The 19,690-nt window shown below is 36.2% G+C and overlaps 1 protein-coding gene across 1 annotated transcript in view; it reads right to left on the minus strand.

The window, feature by feature from the left end:
* CFAP47 (cilia and flagella associated protein 47) overlaps positions 1-19,690 on the minus strand; it is a gene marked incomplete at its 5' end in the record, with an annotated part of 257,080 nt that overhangs the window by 3,521 nt on the left and 233,869 nt on the right. Inside the window, 2 exons of the mRNA XM_088159355.1 lie at positions 9,014-9,182; positions 18,548-18,709. Of these exons, the coding sequence (XP_088015481.1) occupies positions 9,014-9,182; positions 18,548-18,709 (331 nt within the window). The remainder of the gene's footprint in view (positions 1-9,013; positions 9,183-18,547; positions 18,710-19,690) is intronic.

Consider the following 19,690-nt stretch of genomic DNA (forward strand, 5'->3'; position numbering starts at 1 on the left):
AGGTCTGTGCATTTTTCAAAGAGCTCTATGTGTTTTTAAAAGATGACTATTCCATACTACAAAATAAATGCCTCAAGTTTATACCACAGAATTCACTTGCAATTCTGCTATCTGTAACAATGGTATTATCAAATGGTGGGATTTTCTCATTGAGACAATGAACAAAACTAAGAGAAAAGGATTCAGAGTATGCACAAGAGAATTGAAGCTTCACGTTGGAATCTCTAGTTTGAGGCATATTTATGTGGATTGAAAATGACACTCTTCATTTGCTCTCTGTTTAAAATTGGTCTCTAGGAATGGAACATATGTTTCCATGTCATGTCTTCTAATGCTTGAATACTTGATTCTTCCTGAGTACATGGTCTTTATTCTTACTACACATCTCATCCATCCATGCTTAAAGACTTTTATTTTCACAAATATTAGGGTATACTGCTATACCATATACTGAGACCTCCCATGCTTCATTTGTGACCTGAAACAAAATTTGGGTTGTTAAAAACTTGTGAAATTTTTGCAGATCTTCCAATAATTTTCCTTTCATAACCTATCACTTTAATTTCTGAAAGCAGGTCTTTATTCCAAGTCTCTAGCCCTTTCCTATCATTACATCTGGAAAAAAGGTATATTCCTGGGTTTTAGTTTTCTAATCTTCTTTTCTTTAAACACACCCTCCCCTCCCCCCCTCTCCAAACTACTAGCAACAGAAATATTACAAACCCAAAAGATATTACAAAACCTCAAATGATGTGTCATTGTGTCCAGTCTGTACTGTGCAAAAGGACAAAGCATTGCATGTCCACTTTAGGCATAGACTGTCATCAATTCCCTCACAGTGACTGAAAATTCCAGGTGTTTAGTTTGGGGCTTCTTTTCTCCTTCTGAGATAAAACTAATTGAGGAAGACAGAGTAAAAAATATGGCATGTCTAAGTCTATTAAAATATATTCATACAAGTGAAATTTGGCTTTTATACAGAACACAGAGCATGAACACTGTACACGGAACACACCAGGCTCTGACTTTGCAGCCTCAGAGCAGAGGAGTCACGTGAAATGGGTGAGTGGTATTTCCAAATTCCCAAGGTCTGCCTTTCCACAGGACACAGCTGTGCTGGCTGTGGTTCCAGAGTAGGTTTTTGGTGCTCTCCTGCTGTGTTGAACTCCAGGGACACAGCTCATAGGGTCACCTTTCCCTGCTGCTTCCAGTCACCCACTTTTATCATTACAGCAAGACTTGTACTTCAAGGAATTAATCTCCCATTTAAAACTAACTTAATCCTTAGAACAATCCATTCTAGATAGAAACATTACACCTAACACCAGTGTCATTCTTCATCTGAGGAAATAAAAGGTCAGAAAGGCTGATATGTTCTCAAATTGCTCTGGGAAACAGTGCTACAGTCACCCCTCAAAGCTGATGAGTGTTGTCCTCAGCTGGCAGTGCAGCCTCCCCCATGGCTGGGTTTGTGGCCATTTGCTCATTCCAGTGTTTGCTCTCTGCTCCTGCTCTGCTGCTGCCCATGTCAGTACTCCAGCCAGATTTGGTCTACAGAGAGGTGCCACAATACCCACACAAACTGTGACAGATTTTCACACGCCATAAATGCTATCAACCATCTCTAAAGCACAGTGTCTATATTTGTCTTGTTATTTATTGCATTCTGTCATTTAATTATGGTCTAGATAAAGCACTACAAAAGTCACAGAGATGAGCAGTGAACCTTCTCCACCTTCAACTTTTTGTACAGTTATCCCATATTTACAGCAACATACAGAAGAGGAGAAAAAAGCATGATAAAATGTATCTTTGACTTTACTAAGTTTTGTTACATCAGTTTTATACTTGTCACTGAAAAAGTTTGAATCTATTCTGTTCATCTTTGTTATCTTTCATTTGCTTCTTCCTACCACTCTTATTGCCACCCCGTTCAGTGATAAATTATATTTAAGGAGTATCATTGCAAGTTTTGAATTTATAATGCAGATATTCAACAAAAAGAGTTTCACAACATTAAACCATAAACTCTTTGGCTCAGGCTTTGTTCTCTGCTGTGCACTTATACAGCATTTATATTATTATACAGATATACTGCATACACTTACAGCTCTGAAATGCCATTATCATATGACTCTCTAATTGTAGTTTTAACCAGCATTTTGGCAACTGAATTATACTTTTCTGCATCAATGCTGAAAGAATAGATGAGTGTTTTTTGCTGTGTATTTTTAAAGAAACCTCTACCTGAAAATTGGCAGCACTGATTTTACATGGTGTCTGCTGAATGACTCACCTTATTCCAGTAAGATTAGTAAATGAGAACTCAGTAGATATTTCACCATGCATGCATAGTTTTTCAAAATTTTTATTACTATCCTACTAAAATCAAAACGTAATTTAAATTGAATATTATTCTATGTAAAACAGGCAGATTAACTCATCATTATTCTCAATTCTATTTAATACTGTGAAATGAGCTAGTAACTACTGTCTGTAAAGGTAACAGCCAGCAAAAGCAGGTATGACATGAACCAGCATCAATATCTTATGTCCAAAGATAAAGCTGTCATTTAAGAGAAGTGTCTCTCCAAAGCTAGCTCATTATTTTATTAACTTCAGTACAAAATGAAATAGTTGATCTTTCTTTTATTAAGCAGATGAACAATTTAGTTTAAAGGTAATTAAACCTCATGGTCATATTCACTGCGTGCAAGTCTCATGGATTATTTCAAGGTCAGAGAAAAGATCTGAAAGATGTTTCAGCCAGTGATTTAAACTGAGTAGCAAGTTACTGAAAAAAATAATTTTTGTTGATGAAATCCACACATATTGTGACTTGACTGTCTATAGTATTAGTGGGATTTAAACAAAAATAGTGGGCTATGCCATCTCTCAATTTCACTTATCATCAGCATCAAACAATAGATACAGACTCCTGGCTACTAATAACCTTTTATTAATTTCCTGTTTGCCATAGAAATATCCTGGACTGTGTGACCAGTGGAAAAAATAAAGGCTGTGGCTTGTGGAAAAAAGCTGCCTATTCTGTTGCTGTGTCAGGTGTTCAGTAGCAGGTGACATTGCAACTCCATCTAACGTCTCATCTTGAACTATGGTAGTTCAGCTATTGTAAATCAGGTGTCATCATCCAAGACTACAGGAAACAAACATTGAGAAAAAAATGTGCATTTATATACACATTAAGTGAAAAAAATACTGTTGTGTAATGTAAGCTCAGCATTTTCTGCCAAAAGGGGAATGAGCGTCACACACATGAAAAAGTTACTGTAATTGTCAACACAACTTGGGGTTCTTTGTTTAGCATTAGAACCACTCAGAAATCAGTAATTTTCAAGGCAACCTATATTTAAGTAATTTTCAGTAAACCTTAGGTAACCACAAATTTCTATTTTACTACACTACCTAATTTGCAAGGGCACAATTTTAGTTGCTCAAGCCATAAGTATTTTTTGGAGGAAAAGTCTGTAAAGCTTAACTGCAGTAATTATTCTAACCAATATGAAAACTGCAGCAAAAGCAAGTCTGTCATCTTCAAAATTCATGCAAGTGCCTCCAGCTGCTGCTTTGGGTTTCCAAGCCAGACATGTCACAGAAAAGGAAAAAACAGATCATCAGAGTTTCAGACTTTTCTGGAATGGTGGAGAGGAGAAAGAGAGACTTTCAAAGGTCATCCACACATCACCATAGAATTATGATAGAATATTTGATTTACAAGCAGTATTAACTTGCGTCAAAAGCAGGCCAAAATTTCCCAAACCAGAGGAATCTTTCTTCCTATTTTTAAGACAATGCAGTTTATTGTTTCAAATTTGGAATAATTCCAATACTACCTCTAATAATCACAAAGTCTAAAGATGAAGGTACCAAATCTGCTGCAATCTGTACTATGACTAGAACAGAATTACAAAAGAGAATCTCTGTTAAGAAGATAGATTTGATATAAACATAGCTGGTTAAGAATCCAGGCTCCCTGTGATGCATATCTAGGCCTATTTCACACGCAATTTTAGAAGAGAGACCAGATCATATTCTGAATGTCCTTGACAATCTGAAGAAGGATTTCTTGTTGAAATTAATAACCTTTTTTCAAAACCTCAATATTCCTGAATCAAAATGTGAAGTGAATAACAATTTGGCTCACCTGACTGGACTAATGGCCATCTACTGAGATAAATCTCTCTGAAAAATATTTTTAACAATTAAAAAATGAGACACAAAGTGCCACTTCTTATTACATAAGTTATTCAAGTAAGTCATTCAATCATCTTGATGGCTGAGTAATGTTCACAAAGCAAATTATTCAGCCAATACTGGTAACAGTCACCAAATAGTTTATATAAAACTTGATTTGTTTGGTATCCAACCCATTTTTATTGATGCCTCATGATTCATAGGATTAATCCGCAAAACACAGATTATCCATGGGTGCTCACTCTAGGCTGGAAGTGCCACTGAAGTACATGGTAAATACTGCCAAACCAATCTGTGTTAGGAAAGTGGATTGGGAGCAAGGATCAGGAATTTCAAGGAATATTGTATTCCAGTTAGTTTCCAAATAGTGCTAACTCAGAAAAATCAAAACAAAATTCTCAAGACATCTTAAAAAGTTAAACTACAGGAAATCACAGGTAGTGCACCCAACCTTTCCTGGCCATTAATTTATACTGCAATGCAAACAAAAAAACGGGCCAATTACAATCAGTGTATACAGAATGAAATTAAAGCAAACCTTTATGTGAACTGTATAACAGAAGAGCAAAGGCGAGAAAACTCATGAATCAAGATAATGATAGTTTAGTAAATGAAGGAAAGAAGAGGAAAAAATCCAAAGCGATAAAAAACACCTCCCACAACCAGAAAAATGCCCATCCAGGCTCTGACCAGTTTCTAATAAAGATAGATAAAAATAATTTTTTTAGCTTAACGACCACTTCCAGATATAATTAAAATTTACTTAATTGATTTCTGCACTTCAAATATTAGGTGTTTCTCAACATTGCTTAGACATTACACAATCAAAATCCTCCAGGACTGACAATGGCCTGAATACCTTTTTACAGCAATGGTTCCCACATTATTGTCACCTTTTGCCATTATCAGAACTGTAAGTCTCAATAAGCAAAGTACCTTTATTCATGCTTGTGAATCAAAAATTTTGAATACTGATTCTGCACTCTGCTTCTAATCCTAAAACTCAAGCCAACACCAACACGTACTTTATCTAATGGGAAATTATTTCAATTATTCTAGTAAGTTAGTTCCATTTTTCCTTGTTCATTCTTTTCAAGAGATACAATTTAAAATAACATTAGACTATGGTAATTAAGAAATCCACCAGGAACAAGGCACTTTCAGCAAGCTGCTGAATATGTAACAGTACTGTTTGCTCTTAAGATATGCAAGTTCGCATAGACAAGTTTAGAGAAGCCACACCTGGGTACTGTGGCTGGCACACTGCATCATTTATTTGCAGAACAGCATGACAAATGGTTTTGATATGCTATCTTCCATAGGCTAAGTTAGTGATTATTCAGTAATAAAGGTGCACAAGCCTGACTTCTGGAGGGCTTGATAATGTTACCTGCAATCTGGTTCACTCTGACACCTATTTTATCATTTAAGACTTATTGTGTGTGCCTTCTGCTTTAGAATATCTCAGAAGTCTCACACATGAATTACAAAGCAATTGCTCTGGTCTCCAGCTGAATTCAGCACAGTGAAAGGAAATTAACTGCAAGCCAACAGGAATCTGCCCCTTGCCAAGGATTCCCAGCCTCCAGGCTGCTCCACCTTGTGCCTGCCTGGAATTCCTGCCCCAGCTGCACCTTGACATCCCTCAGCTCTGCTTTCTGTTCAGCCTGCCTGGCACATCACAGCTCTGGGATGTCACTTTGGCTCAGGAAGTCCCTTCTGTCCTCACAGCACTTTACAGCTTATCTAAGATGTGTGCTCTCTTCACTTATTTATCATCAGAGGCAATTTTTTTATTTTAAGTCAGAACTGCACTGTTTATGAAGGCAATTCTAAACTTAGAAGTTTGATTATGGAAAAATATCTACTTAAAAATGCTGTTCGGGCACAGTTCCATTGTTTCTTACCTGTAGCTCAGTTAGGTTGTGATGTCCTCATTCAAAGCTACAAGCTCTTTCAAAGAAATGAGCATGATTATTTTCCTTACTGACTTTTTGTACTAGTTCATTCTTTGATCTACATAATCTTTTAAAGTAATTTTCTATGTCACTTCTGCAAAATTAAGATTCCTAGCAGCTATTTAAATAATTATCTAACTTCAATTATTTTGATAGGTAGTTGACTGAGAACAGAAGTTTTAATGATAGTTAAAGAACTTTAACTGCTTCAGCAAAGTAATTAAGGTTTCCTGCCATTAATAAAATCTACTGTAAGTATTCATAAATATTAAGTCTTAAAGAGTCCATACCATATCCCACGATTTGTGGGCGGAAACATAAACTAGTCAACATTATTTCAATTTAAATATATATATATACACATTCAGTTAATAAAATGTACACACTAAATTCTGGTAGAGACAGACTGTTACATTTATGTTAATTCTAATTAGCTTCTCAGAATTGGGTTCTCAGCAGGGTAATAAAACAAAAAAAAAAGGTACATACAATATTTGGGTCTAGCATTTAAAACAAATGAAAAAAAAGATGACTGTAGGATCTTTCTCCATAATCCTAACCTCCCATTATCCTTTACAACACAATTGTAATGATGAACATAAACCAAAGAACTTACACTGCTATCTGCTACTTTACAGCTTAATTATCACTGTTCATTGAAACACACAAAAATCACAAATCTGCTACTCACTGTTCAAAGAATTTAATAATAAAAATATGTTAGTGTTAGGACTATGACTTTACCCTTGGAAATGCAAAAGACATTTTAAACCAAGAGCACTGTAATCCTTTATTACAGCAGCAGCAGAAGAGAGGCACTGCAAAAGAAAAGAAGCTTTTTCAACATTTCTAAAAATAGCCCAGAGCCTCAGCCAATATATTGGCTAGAGAGGATACATGCAAGAAAGGTTCTTCAGTGTTAGGTCAAACACTAATTGCATTTCACTACCTCCATTGTTATTCCCCAAATAAGAATGATTTAATAGTGCTTTTATTTAATATATCTAACTAAGTCTGTCTCCCTCAGGTCACTAATGAAAATGATTTCAACAAACACAAAAGGCAGAAGAGAGTATCAGGTATTCTCAACATGTCATCAAACCTTATTTCAGGTCAGTGCTGAGAGCACACAGCTGAATCACACACAGCCACAGATGCTCTGCCTTTCATTAGAACTGCAGGAATTAAAGCTTGTCTGGAGTAGAAAGGGGGAAGTCTGGAGTACAGAAAAGACTACCAAAAAGAGCAAAGAGAACACAAGCCTCATCAAAACATTACTGAAACCATTTAATTCTGCAATTTGAGTAAGAATATTAGAAACATCTCTAACAGACTGTGATGGAATTTTATTGATCCAAAATGTGCTTATGAGCATCAAGAATCCTTGATGCATTTTTAAATGTCCAGGAATAGATACAAGAAGATGGATGCGATCTGATCTATATATGTAATATGTATGAATGACTGACTTACTGCAGCCACACACAGTACCAAAGGTGGAGATGTAAAGAGCTCTCTGCCTAGATCATAACCAGAGACTGAGATGTGAGTGCATAGAGCTTAAAAATCCAATTAGTCGCAGGCCATCTATACTGATGAATTCCTAAAAGGAAACTCTGGATTACTTCCTGAGTTCTTAAAAAGCTAATAATAAGCTCTGATTATTGTGCTTGTCCCATTCCAGACAGATTTATGGTCAGTGATGAAAGCTAAGCCAAGGACAAGCATAGCTAGTGCATTTGTATGTGACATGCCTAAAAACAGGAGTTCAGTTCCAAAACTTCATTGGAAGTTTCTGAGCTCTGCAGCTGTGTCATACAGCACTTTGTAAACACAAAATAGCACAGAATATATTCAGTAAGCTATCTGATTTTTCAAATGGAAGAGTGATAAGCATCATTGCTGTTTATGTAAAGAGATCGTATTAATCAAACATCTAATACAGTAAAAGAAAACAAGTAGGAGGGATTGAGGGACCTTGTTTTTTTCCGGGATTTGAGTTTCTTATTCACTGTTATACAAGCTGTCACTTATAGAGATAAACACTATAGTAATTTGCCATGCATCCTTTTATCAACTTTGTTTTGACCATCTTATTTCTTAAATCAATACTGCTGTTTCACTCCTAATATAGTAGTCTGAAAACACTACCAGCATGCAGTGAATAGACTGAAAGTATAAACCATGATTTATAGAGAATGTGGGGTATTTGCCCCTGCTGTGTGTTTTCAACAGATTCCTTCTAAAGGATAACTTAAAACTTGAAAATTGGTTTCTGAGAGCATTTTTAGTGCTGAAGGAATGCATGTCTTCAAATGTTTCCTGACCTTCACACTTACACAGGCTATTTGGTTACAAATAATTTTTGTTTATTTTGCATCTTGCTTCAAAAGAGCTATTCCTGGCTTTGTGCTCTGAAATTCTCTCTTCCACAGTTTAGCACCTGCCTTCTTGGAGCCTTTGATCATATAAGATGTATAATACAATTAAAATCAATAACCTAGGCTTCACATCTTCAATTACTTTTATATTCTCCACCAGTTCTTAACAGGATTATTTTTATTCTCTGTGAAAGTCATTTTGTCTATGGAGTTGGGGCAAACATATCAAGATTAAGTATCTGCCTCTGGTGCTGATGGCAAAAGGATAATTTAGAAATACAGTGTAAAATACAGTATGTTTTACCAGCTTGACATCAGTCAATTCTCCACATTTATTTTTGTTCTTGTCCATTGTGAGGAGTAGTAAAACCATCCCAGCACATGCACTTTGGTGCAGGATTTCTCTTCCTGCTGGCACTCCTGGAGCTGGATTTGTGGATTGCCCTGGGGAAGGCTTACCTCAATGACCAGCGTTGCTGTGTGCTTCTTGCCATACATCCTTGGCTTGTATCCCACTGTTATATGGGTTCCCACAGTGCCTGCTGGGAGAAGTTCTCCAGCTTTTGGCATCACAAAGAAATCGGGGTCGCTGCCCGCCAAGAAGTGTGCAGTGAATGGCTCTGGGTCCCTGCAGAAAAGCACAGGACACTGTTGTGCATCTTAACAGAACTGATCTGCAATCTAACACTTAGGCCACCATGTGGCACGACTCAGGAAACATGGCATGGAATGAATATGGAATATTAACAACATTCTTATAGAATAATTATTCTGTAGTAATTCTTTATTTGTACACAGGTACCTGCATACTGGTATTCAACTTCAAACACATTTACATGCTATTATAAATATTATATTAACTATGGAATAATGATAGCATTTGCCACTAGGAAAAAAAAAGCATCTTTTCACTTCTAAAGATATCATATGGTGATAGAAGTAAATTCCATATCAGAGTGAAAATCTATTTTTCCTATTAAGAGTACTCCCTTTTCCAATCTCTAAAAAAATAAAATTGACACACTACCCATTTTATTAAGGTTTATGACTGAATTTGCATTCTGGCAGCATGTTACCAGACTAGGAGGGAGTTCTGAAAGGCTTGAAATGAAAATATGAAAAATAATAATTTTTTATCACTGTTTCACATTTTTCATATCCCATAAACTGAACATTTTAAGATTTTGCAGTAACATAATTAGGTTCCTCTATTGATAATATTGTGTATCCCTTATCTCAAAGAATTTCTGTCGCAGGTACTGCAGATCTTGTCTAATGCCTTGGTTCACAGCAGTGTTGTTGGACCCAAAGAAAATCCCTAGTTCTGGTAAAGACAGTGGTTGAGCTCTGTAAAACAATCTTAGGCCAATCCCAAACTAAAGCCTGTCCATCACAGCTCCTCAGGGACTCCTTGCCATAAACATCGTCATGAAAAGAATGTGCATTTTTGTATTTTCTGGTGAGGCATTCTCCTTTTAGTCTTTATGTGTGTTGCTGAGTACAGCTCTATCACTCTCTGGACAGAAGGAGAACACAGGAAATTGAAAGTAGAAATACAAAGGGATGGTCAAGAATTAATCCACAACACCCTGGCACCGTACAGCAGGGCAAGTATTGTGCACGCTTAGAGGGAACACATTTTTTGTTGATAAAACCTGAAGAATGAAAAGCTAACAGCATCTCAAAGAAAAGCTGTTCAAATCTGTTTATTCATGGACTGTCACACCAGAAATAACACTTTTCAAAGAAAATACCCACAAAGAAATGAAATTTAATATTTTATGGCAAGTCATATCTCTGCGGAAATGTTCCACATTTCATGGGCAAGCGCTATCCTGTGGGTGGCACGCTGGGCCTATGTCATTTTGTTTAAAAATAGCCTTCTTTTGGAATATGGTCTCATGAAAGATTGTATTCAAAATGCTCTCCTGAAAAAAAAAGGCATGACACCAGTTTATAGAAAGAGTGAGAGTGCAGAAAACAGAAACTGAAAAGCTTCTGTTGCCTCCAAAAAATTAACTGATATTTAGCAGTGATGTTGGACTTGGGTGCATCAGCAGACTTAGCCTAGCTTTTCTTTTAGGTGAAAGAAAGCAAGGTGGGCAAAAGCACTAAATGTCTGAAAATACATTTCCAGTCTTCCAATCTTGACATCAAACTTATGCTGACAATCTCTTTGTGGTGCCTAAAGCTGTGCAGCTGAGTTTATAGCCCTGGGCTATCAGCACTAATCCTGCTGAGCCTGAGCTCCCATCCAGATAAGCCTTGAATTTTCACATCTTTGTTTCCCACAAGGAGTGCTCAGCTGTGACTGCCCAGAGCAAACCTACTGCACACAGACAGCAGGTATGGAATCAAAAAGAAGTGATGGATCTAGACTGAGCAGCAGAGCAGAGCACTCATCAAAAATGCCTGAGATAAATATTGAAACCCTCATTCTGAAAACAGAGACCTGGACACAGGTCTTCATCTCCAGCATCACTGCTCCACTGACTAGGCTCAGGAACATTTTAAGGCAGCACTTTCTGTATCCCCCGTGCTCAGTCCCTTTTCCAGTGAATAGTTATGGATGACAACTCCTAGTAAGTGCTGGTGTCCTTGTAAGACATCCAAGAGCATGACTTGGACTACAAATGTGATGATGAAATGCTGGGGGAGATGAGGCAGGGGACAGGCTGCTCACACAGCAGACACAGGAAAATACAGATTTCATTCCTGCAGAAATTGCCTCTTAGCAGGGAGTTATACAACAGTAGCTTGTTTTGGAGTTTTTCAGAGACATCAAAGCAGTCAGAAAACACAAAGGAGAAAAAGCTACAGTTTTTGTCCAGACAAGGGGACCATGAAGTTTAAAGTGAAACTGTCAAAAACCTCGTCCGTAATTATGCACAAGATATGTACCAAGTCAGAGAAAAATAATGTTATTACATCACCCTTGTCAAATTTTAATTTTTATAAAGAAAAATCGAAATAAAAAAATAATAATAAAGTTTTAAATAAAATCTGCACGCTTCTTGACAGCATTATCACAAGGTACTAGAGGTAATTTTAATTTTTGTCATGTTGAGTAAAATAAGGCATACAAACTTGCATGAACACATATAATCACAGCTAAAATCTCCCTGTTCCCAAAGCCTGTCAGCTTTAAACAGAAGAGTAATGGTTTCTACTGGATGCAAATGTTTGTCAGAGTAGAAACTATGTCCAAGTAAGGAAAATAGAAATCCTGACAAATTAAATGTATAGCCATAATATGATAGGCCAGCAGGGATTCTGGTGAAGATGGTACAAAAAACAGCAATTAAAAAATTACACATAATCAGAAGCAGAAACCATTCACTGATAAATCTTGCATTGTTTTAAAAATAAATCTAAAGATGCCCGCTGAGACAAAACAAGCAGTGCTTTCACTGCTGTTCACATTAGGGAGATGAACTGGCACACTGGGTACCTCACAAGCATAAGTAAATTGCTTTCTCTTTCTCATCTTTTATAATAAAGAAAAATCTGGAGATGAAATCCCCAGAATGGCACCTGAATTTCAGTTATTATAATTTTCTGTGTCTGTATATTTAGTGTATAATTAAAAATTAATAATTATGGTTTTTTAAATGATTAAAATTTAATTCCTCCTTTTTGATTACTCCTTCAGGTGAAAGAGCTCTGGAGTCAATGTTTGGCTTGTCATTTCTCAGCCATGAAGGTCGGCTGGGAGGCAGACTGCACTTTCTCAAGAAAGGTGTCAGGTATTAAAATACTTTATAATGCTTAGTGACGTGTAGAGTTTTGAAAACACATATGAACCAAGCACAAATTAATTAGAAAATATAAGGGCAGAGGCCTTACAAACCAAAGAAAGTAAATGTGTTTTCGCATCTGTCTTTCCTTAACTCCTCTCACAATGGTTTGATACTGCCATCAGACAACAAGAATATGTCCTTACTCAAATAATGAACAAAAGTAAACACTAATTTGAATTTAAATAATAATTGGACAATCAAATCATGGCAACCTGGAAAAGAGGAAATTGAGCTGGTCTTTAATGGACATTTTTATAATTACTCCTTTAATCTTGTCCTTAAATAGAATGCTTATCAGTGTTCTCACGCTACACAATTTTCAAATTATTAAACTAAAATATAATAGCATCTTCAGCTTAAGAAGAAATTAAAATTTATATCCCTGTAGAGACCACACTCCAAATCTTATAGAATACTAGTCAAAACTAAAAATATTTATTAAATTGTATTAAGTTATGGTTTAAAATAGGTTTAATGTTTCTCTTCCCAAAACTACTGAAGCAGTAAATTACTCCTGCAGAAATGTATTCCTTTGCAATACCCAGCATTTTGAAAAGCCATGCATGGAAATACTTGCACGTAGTCCTTTTGATCAAATGCTTGGGTATTTTTTGCTAATAAAAGAAGAGTAACAAAATGTCTTAATCTCTAAAGAATGTAACTGCTTCAAGAAATAAGGGATATGAAAATGTTACAATAATTCAAGGGGTTCACACAACAGTTAATCATAACTAAATTTATTTCTTGTAATTTGTAATTAACATCTGTTGGATGACACGAGAAATTTCAGTTATTACACAGTCAAGTCCTTTAAACTTATTTACTGTACACATTTGTCAAATTCTATAGAATTATTAGTGATACTTAGTATGAATCAGATAATTTCTTATCAACAAAAAAATTACAACGGAAAAATAATTTAGTAACTCATTATTATTTTTAAAAATTGGTTAAGTATCATATCCAAACCAATTTTGGTTTAATTGACCACTCTAAATCCTGAACTCTGGCCACCAGAAAAGTTTTATAACTCTGGCTATCACTTCTGTGGCTTTGGAAAGGCTCTTTAGAATTGAAGTACTTTCAAAAAATAAGAGCAAACACTGCATGACAAATGCCTGTCAGGAAATGCTTTACCCTAAGATGACTTTTTGTAGTGTACATGTTGTAAAACTAAAGCAGGAGTTAGAGGTTCTCTCTTCACAAGATGATTTCTGCCTCATCCCTCTTCTACCCAGGGGTGCTGTATCTGCAGATTGACTGATGACTGCACATAGGTCCTGGCTAAACATGTGACATGTCAAGTACTGCATTGTTAGGAAGGATGATCATAACTTTTTGAAAGGTCCGCTGAATATTTACATTATCAATATTTTCCACTGGTCTCCATTCAAGCTCCAAAAAATGGAGCCCAGTCAACATTTGCGCTTTGCAGCTGCCACTGTGTGGGAAGTGCTAAGACGAAGTATTCTAATTACATCCTGAAGATTAGTGGTAGAATTTTGCAGAACTGCTAAAAATGAGATTGGCAGAGGAATCCAGGCCTGTAATATACACAGCAATGTGTGAGAGAGTGAAGGAGGGGATACATGAACTGAGAATTTACCAAATGCATTTTCTTGCTGCATACTTAATCCTGGCTCGTGGTAGTTCTAATGAAATACAGCAGTAATTAGAGTAAAATAGAAATGGTTCTTAAAATTGCAATTGTAAACATTTTTTTTGTTGTTGTTTTCCCTTCAAAATAAGGGAGGGTACAGAAACAAAATGGGTTACCCACTAATTCCTCAGAATTAAAATGAATTTTGTGTGACCAAGGAATGTTTTTAATTGAACATTTATTCTCTGCAGTATGAAATGTGCATAGAAGAAATAACAAAAATCTCCAATGAAAAGTAGGCTAAGAAAAAGAAACCTGCATATGCAGACATTTTAAAGCCTAATTTCATCTTTATTTTCATCTCCCCAGCCCACCAGTTTGGGGCTTTTTTCCTCTTTATTCCATCTCTGTTTCCATGATCAGGTAGAGCCCTGGATTTTGCAGATGCCCCCCAGTGGAGTTCACGTCAACATGAGGCTGTTTGCTTTTGTCACAACACGTGCTCCATTTTTCAGAGGGGCAGTTTCCTTAATGTAACAAATATCCTGCTTGTGATAAACACAGGATTGGAGCGAAAAAGCAAGATAGAAAGATGGAAAAAATTCTACTGTATATGGGAAGCCAAATATGATTGTAACAATCACTAACAGGTACATGGGAAGACAGAACTAAATTGGTATAAGTAAACTCTGTGAATGAGAAGGAAGCAGACATCAAAAATAGGAGAAAATTATCCCTCAGCTTGAATTAACCTTCAAATGTACTGCAGTGTACAAAAGATTTATAAGTGAATATAGTGTTCCCAAATATCTATCTATCCCACACATCACATGTCAACATCTTTATGTTGGCTGTGAAGTATTTGCCCTGGAAAACATAAGTAACATTCTGCTGTAGCTAGACATCAGTATTTTAATGTGAAGAAATAAATCCAACCATCAAAATAACTCTGTGCAGGAAGATAGAGCAGTAAATAAGCTCCAAGACCCACTTCTGTATTAGTACAAATGTCCTGATCCCAAACTTAATTGATTAAAAATACATTAAGTTATCTTCAGTATGCCAAATATAGACATGGCTAGTTTTCTTAAGCAAAGTATCACTTTAAGAGTTTTTATGTTTCAATTACAGAATTCAACATAAAATAATAGACCAATAATTTAAGACAGATATCAAATAAATTTCTGTAAGTTTTATTTCCAAGGATAATATCCTATCCTTTTTGGTTACTACTGCTGTCATTCTGTAAACCATTGGCATTCAATTATGCGTTTGGTATTAAAACAAGCACTAATATTATCTCAAACATTAGATGTCTGTACTAAAACAAATTACTCCAGTGGAAATGCTGCCAATGATTTCAGCTGGTGTTGAATTAAGCCTACATTTATGATAAAACCTGAAAAAGGTCATCTATGAATGTTAAGAAGTGGTAGATTTTTCTTATTTAGGAAATGAAATCTGCTGATTTGACTCTAATCAAGCTTAATGCCAATACAAGAAACACTTCAACAACATGACCCTTTGGAATTTTTAAAGCTGAAAGTAAAATATTGCTCTATTCTATCCCAAGTGACATATGTGCAGTTTTAAAAAATAAATTTGTTTTCTTCATGCAATAAAACAGTTTAGCTGCATTCTCAGTGTCTTGCATTATTTTCTGGAGCAGATATTGGGCCATTTCTCATTGTGTTACCTTTACATGTATTGAAAGGGTGCATTACATATTTCCATGAGCTGCTGGAGCTTTAATTATTGCAGATCATCATGAAGAGTGTAGCAATGACCTCCCATTTGTAATTGATCATCCTTCCTGAAGCAACTACACCAAAATCGTTAATTCATTCTGAGATATCCTGTACACACTGAGGATTTTGGGGAAGGGGGGAGGGAGGGGATGAATGTGGAATTTAAGGCAGAAGGCCACATTTGAGTTGCACTACCTGTAAAGAAAAAGAAAGCTAAACCCATTGATCTCATTGGCTTATTGTGGAGCACTGCAGATCCTCATTGAATGTGGTATATATAATATATATATAATATATATATATATCCTAACCTGTACTTAATAAGTTCCTGACCTTTTCTTTATGGCCTGTGGTTCTCAAATACCATTTGTTGCATCACTATGCACCCTGCTAGCTCTAAAAGATGCATAGGTGTTCTCAGTGATGCTGTGCAACCCCTCTCTCCTGGCAGTAGCAGGAGAAACAGACACATCTGCAGAGTCCCTCCCTAGCAGGTTACTCAGAAATGTACCCATTTCCCCCACAGTTTCTCCCAAAGCAGCAGTGCCATGAGCTACTGTCCAGCATAAGAAGACATCTACAGGAGACATATTTATATATGCAAGAAGAAAAAAACAAACATATCTCTTAAAGTAGCAGAACTGATTCTCTATGGATTGTGCTGCTAATTGATTACTAAGAAAATTCCAAAGGGTTGATTTTTTTTCAGGGAGAGTCTATAAGATGACACTGTATTCTATTCAACAATTTGAAACCATGTTTTAGTATTTCACTGTTTTATTTTTAATCTAAGTAATTTGTGTTATTCAGGCATTAAATTATACCTGTAATATATGTTTTTCTTATGTAATTGCTTTTAATCTGCAATTATTTTCAATTATAGTGCAACCACTATACTATGTGTTGGTTGGCTGAGTGTTCTATTTCTATGCAAAACCTCCACCACCAAAATCTCCAAAGCAAATCACAGGTAAGAAAAAGCAATATATAACTTATAGAGCAGATCAGAGAATGGGTTAGGATGGAAGGGACCACAGAGGGTCACCAGGTCCAGCCTCCCTACTCAAGTGGGGTCATTCAGAATACACAGCACAGGAATGTGTCCAGACACTTCTTGGATATCTCCACTGGGAGAGACTCCACACCCTCTCTGGACAATCTGTTCCAGTGTTTGGTAACTAAACAGGAAAAAAATTCTACCTCATGTTCAGGTCATCAGTTCCTGCCTGTTCCTGCTGTCCCATTGCTGGGAGCAGGGAGCAGAGCCTGGTCCATGCTCTGGCCCCTCCCTGCAGACACTGACAGACAGGGATGGGGGCCCCTCTCAGCCCTCTCTTCTCCAGGCTGAACAGCCCCAGCTCCCTCAGCCTTTCCTCACTGAGATGCTCCAGTCCCTCCATCATCTTTGTCAGGCGATCCTCACAGGGCTGAGCAGAGGGGCAGGATCACCTCCCTGACCTGCTGCCAGTGCTCTTCCAAAGGCACCCTAATGGCCCGAGTTCCTGGTACTGTTTATAACACAGAGCATTTTAAGTACATGCAGACATTACATATTGCATTTGAAATGTATGGGGGCAACACGTGCTATATAAAATAAAGTTGGAATTTGTTTAAGGGCAAAAGAGAATTTATCTTCCATCATGACTCTCCCTTTATATAACTATAATGACTCAGGTTTTATAAAACCTTTCTGGAGAGCATCAGGTATCTCCACTACTATCAGACACCTACCAGGAGATTACAGTATTGCCAGAGCAATTGCTTCACTTTTCCTGAAACAGCCATTCTATCGAAGCTGTTAACTTGAACATTGTGATAGAAGCCTTTCTCAGAGTCCTCAATAATTAACATCACTGACAGACATCTAAAACCTGGAACAACTGTCCATCTTAGAGACACAGCTTCTGGAGATAAGCTTTAAAAAAATCAGTTGTAACCAAATACACCTCCTGTTGAGGAGGAAACCAAAGGATGTATCCACAATGAAAGTTTCAATCTGCATATCTGGCACCTTTCTAGATATATAGTAAAAATAGTTAATTTAAAAGAAAATAAATTTTAAAACTTCCATAAGCTACATGGATTGTGAACACTATGATTCATTCAGATTCCCTGATTAATATTTTAAAACTTATCAATCATTATCACACAATTTATTCCTTGACTTCTTGCTGTATATAAATGACATTGTAAGTTTGCTATAACATTTTAAAAATCTAGAAAAATAATTGAAATATGTAAAAATTACATATTAACAGAGGTTTCTGCAGGACTTTCAAAAAAGGAGAGTAACAAAATACTGCAGAATTACACCATTATTTTAGCAAGTGGAAGTAGAGATTAATTCATAGCACGCTTACATAATACAACAGGAGTACTTTAAAAAGAATGGCACATTTAAAAATTTTTAAAGCACAATGTGAGGGAATGTTTTTAACTTGGTGTAAGCATAAAGTATCTTGGAAAAAATCTATTAGCAAAAGCACTAGCTTTTAAAGCTTTACTAGTGAACCTTTAATATCACAAAAACATCTTCCTTAACATTGTATTACACATTTTAACATCCTCCCAAGCCTTTTAGGGCAAAAATGTCATAATATAAACATCTAGATCTATTCCACAGATTTTCTCTTAAGCCAAAGCCTAAATGTAGAATGCTTCTGTTTTCTACAACCAAGATTCAAAATCACATTTGTTATTTAAACAATGCAACTCTTGAAAATAATGTTGAAATAGCTGCATCCCAGTTATGTGTCTGTTGCTCAAATTTATTCTAACCAATGTGTTTGAGTAGGAGTTGTACCCTCAGAAAGCTGCATAAATTCTTGAGCATAAGTGTTTTTACCTTGTCTGGCTTGTGAGCTTAAAGCCAACTATGGATTCCTTATTCAGGCCAACTGCTTCAATGTTGATCACATCATCCACTTCTGGCTCCGTGGCAATGAACACCAATGGAAACTTCCAAAGGCCTCCTGCAGTACACTGAATGGTGACAGTTGCCTCGTTCCTTAAAATTTCAGATAAAAACAGTCAATACATAGAAAAACATTATACAACATGAACTGATTAATCTACAAAAATCCTTTGAGTGTATAGAAGTAAACTACAGTAAAATGAAAATAAAAATTACTTTAAACCTGAATATATCCCTAATTTTGCATGGTGTATATAAAGAAAACTTGACTGGAATGTAGATTAAATAGTGCTAGATATTTACAGCCAATTACAAGAACATAATATGAAAGTAACATTCCTGGCACAGCCATGAGATTTTATTCTTCTTCTGCTTGGTCTCTTTTGAATTTAAAAAAAAAACAAAAAACAAACAAACAAAAAAACCAAACAAACAAACAAAAAAAACCTGAAGTTTTTTTTACTCATTATTCTTTATTTACTGTGATGTTAGAGGAGAATTTTGTCCAGAACATATTAGCAGTTCATATTAGGATCAAATTGATCTGACAAAGGTCTATGTACTTAAGAAAAATGCTACACTCTGATGCCTTTGGCCTGTCTAAGAGAGTTGGTGCTGGAGACACTGAAGATAACAAAACTAATTAATTGCAGTCACTGAGTCCTCTGCATGAAGACTAATCCTCAAGTACACAAACATAAAAAAATCCAAACCAAATTAAAAAAAAGTAAACTAAAAATGAGAGAGTAGAAATGGAAAGGCTTTCTAAATTCACCTCCCTCTGGCACAATGACACTGAATCAGGTGGGTGGATCATTCGTCTTAAAGGTTTGCTCTTTGTTTATTTCATTGACCTTCTGGACTACTGCAAATAGAGAGCAACCTCCTGCCTCCTAAGGTAATTTTCTTCCTGCAATCCATGAAACTCAGCAGTCACTGCTCCCTAACACTCCTGGTAATGTTGGGACTCTGGATTTACTTCATGCCTGCAGGTCACTACAGCTTCTTTTCAGCCTCCTCCTGACCCACATTTGACTGTACCCAAAGGAAGGGGCAAAAGGATCTCCCTTCAAC

The sequence above is a fragment of the Sturnus vulgaris genome, chromosome 2, assembly GCF_052056855.1.
Source record: "Sturnus vulgaris isolate bStuVul1 chromosome 2, bStuVul1.hap1, whole genome shotgun sequence".
Lineage (NCBI taxonomy): Eukaryota > Metazoa > Chordata > Aves > Passeriformes > Sturnidae > Sturnus > Sturnus vulgaris.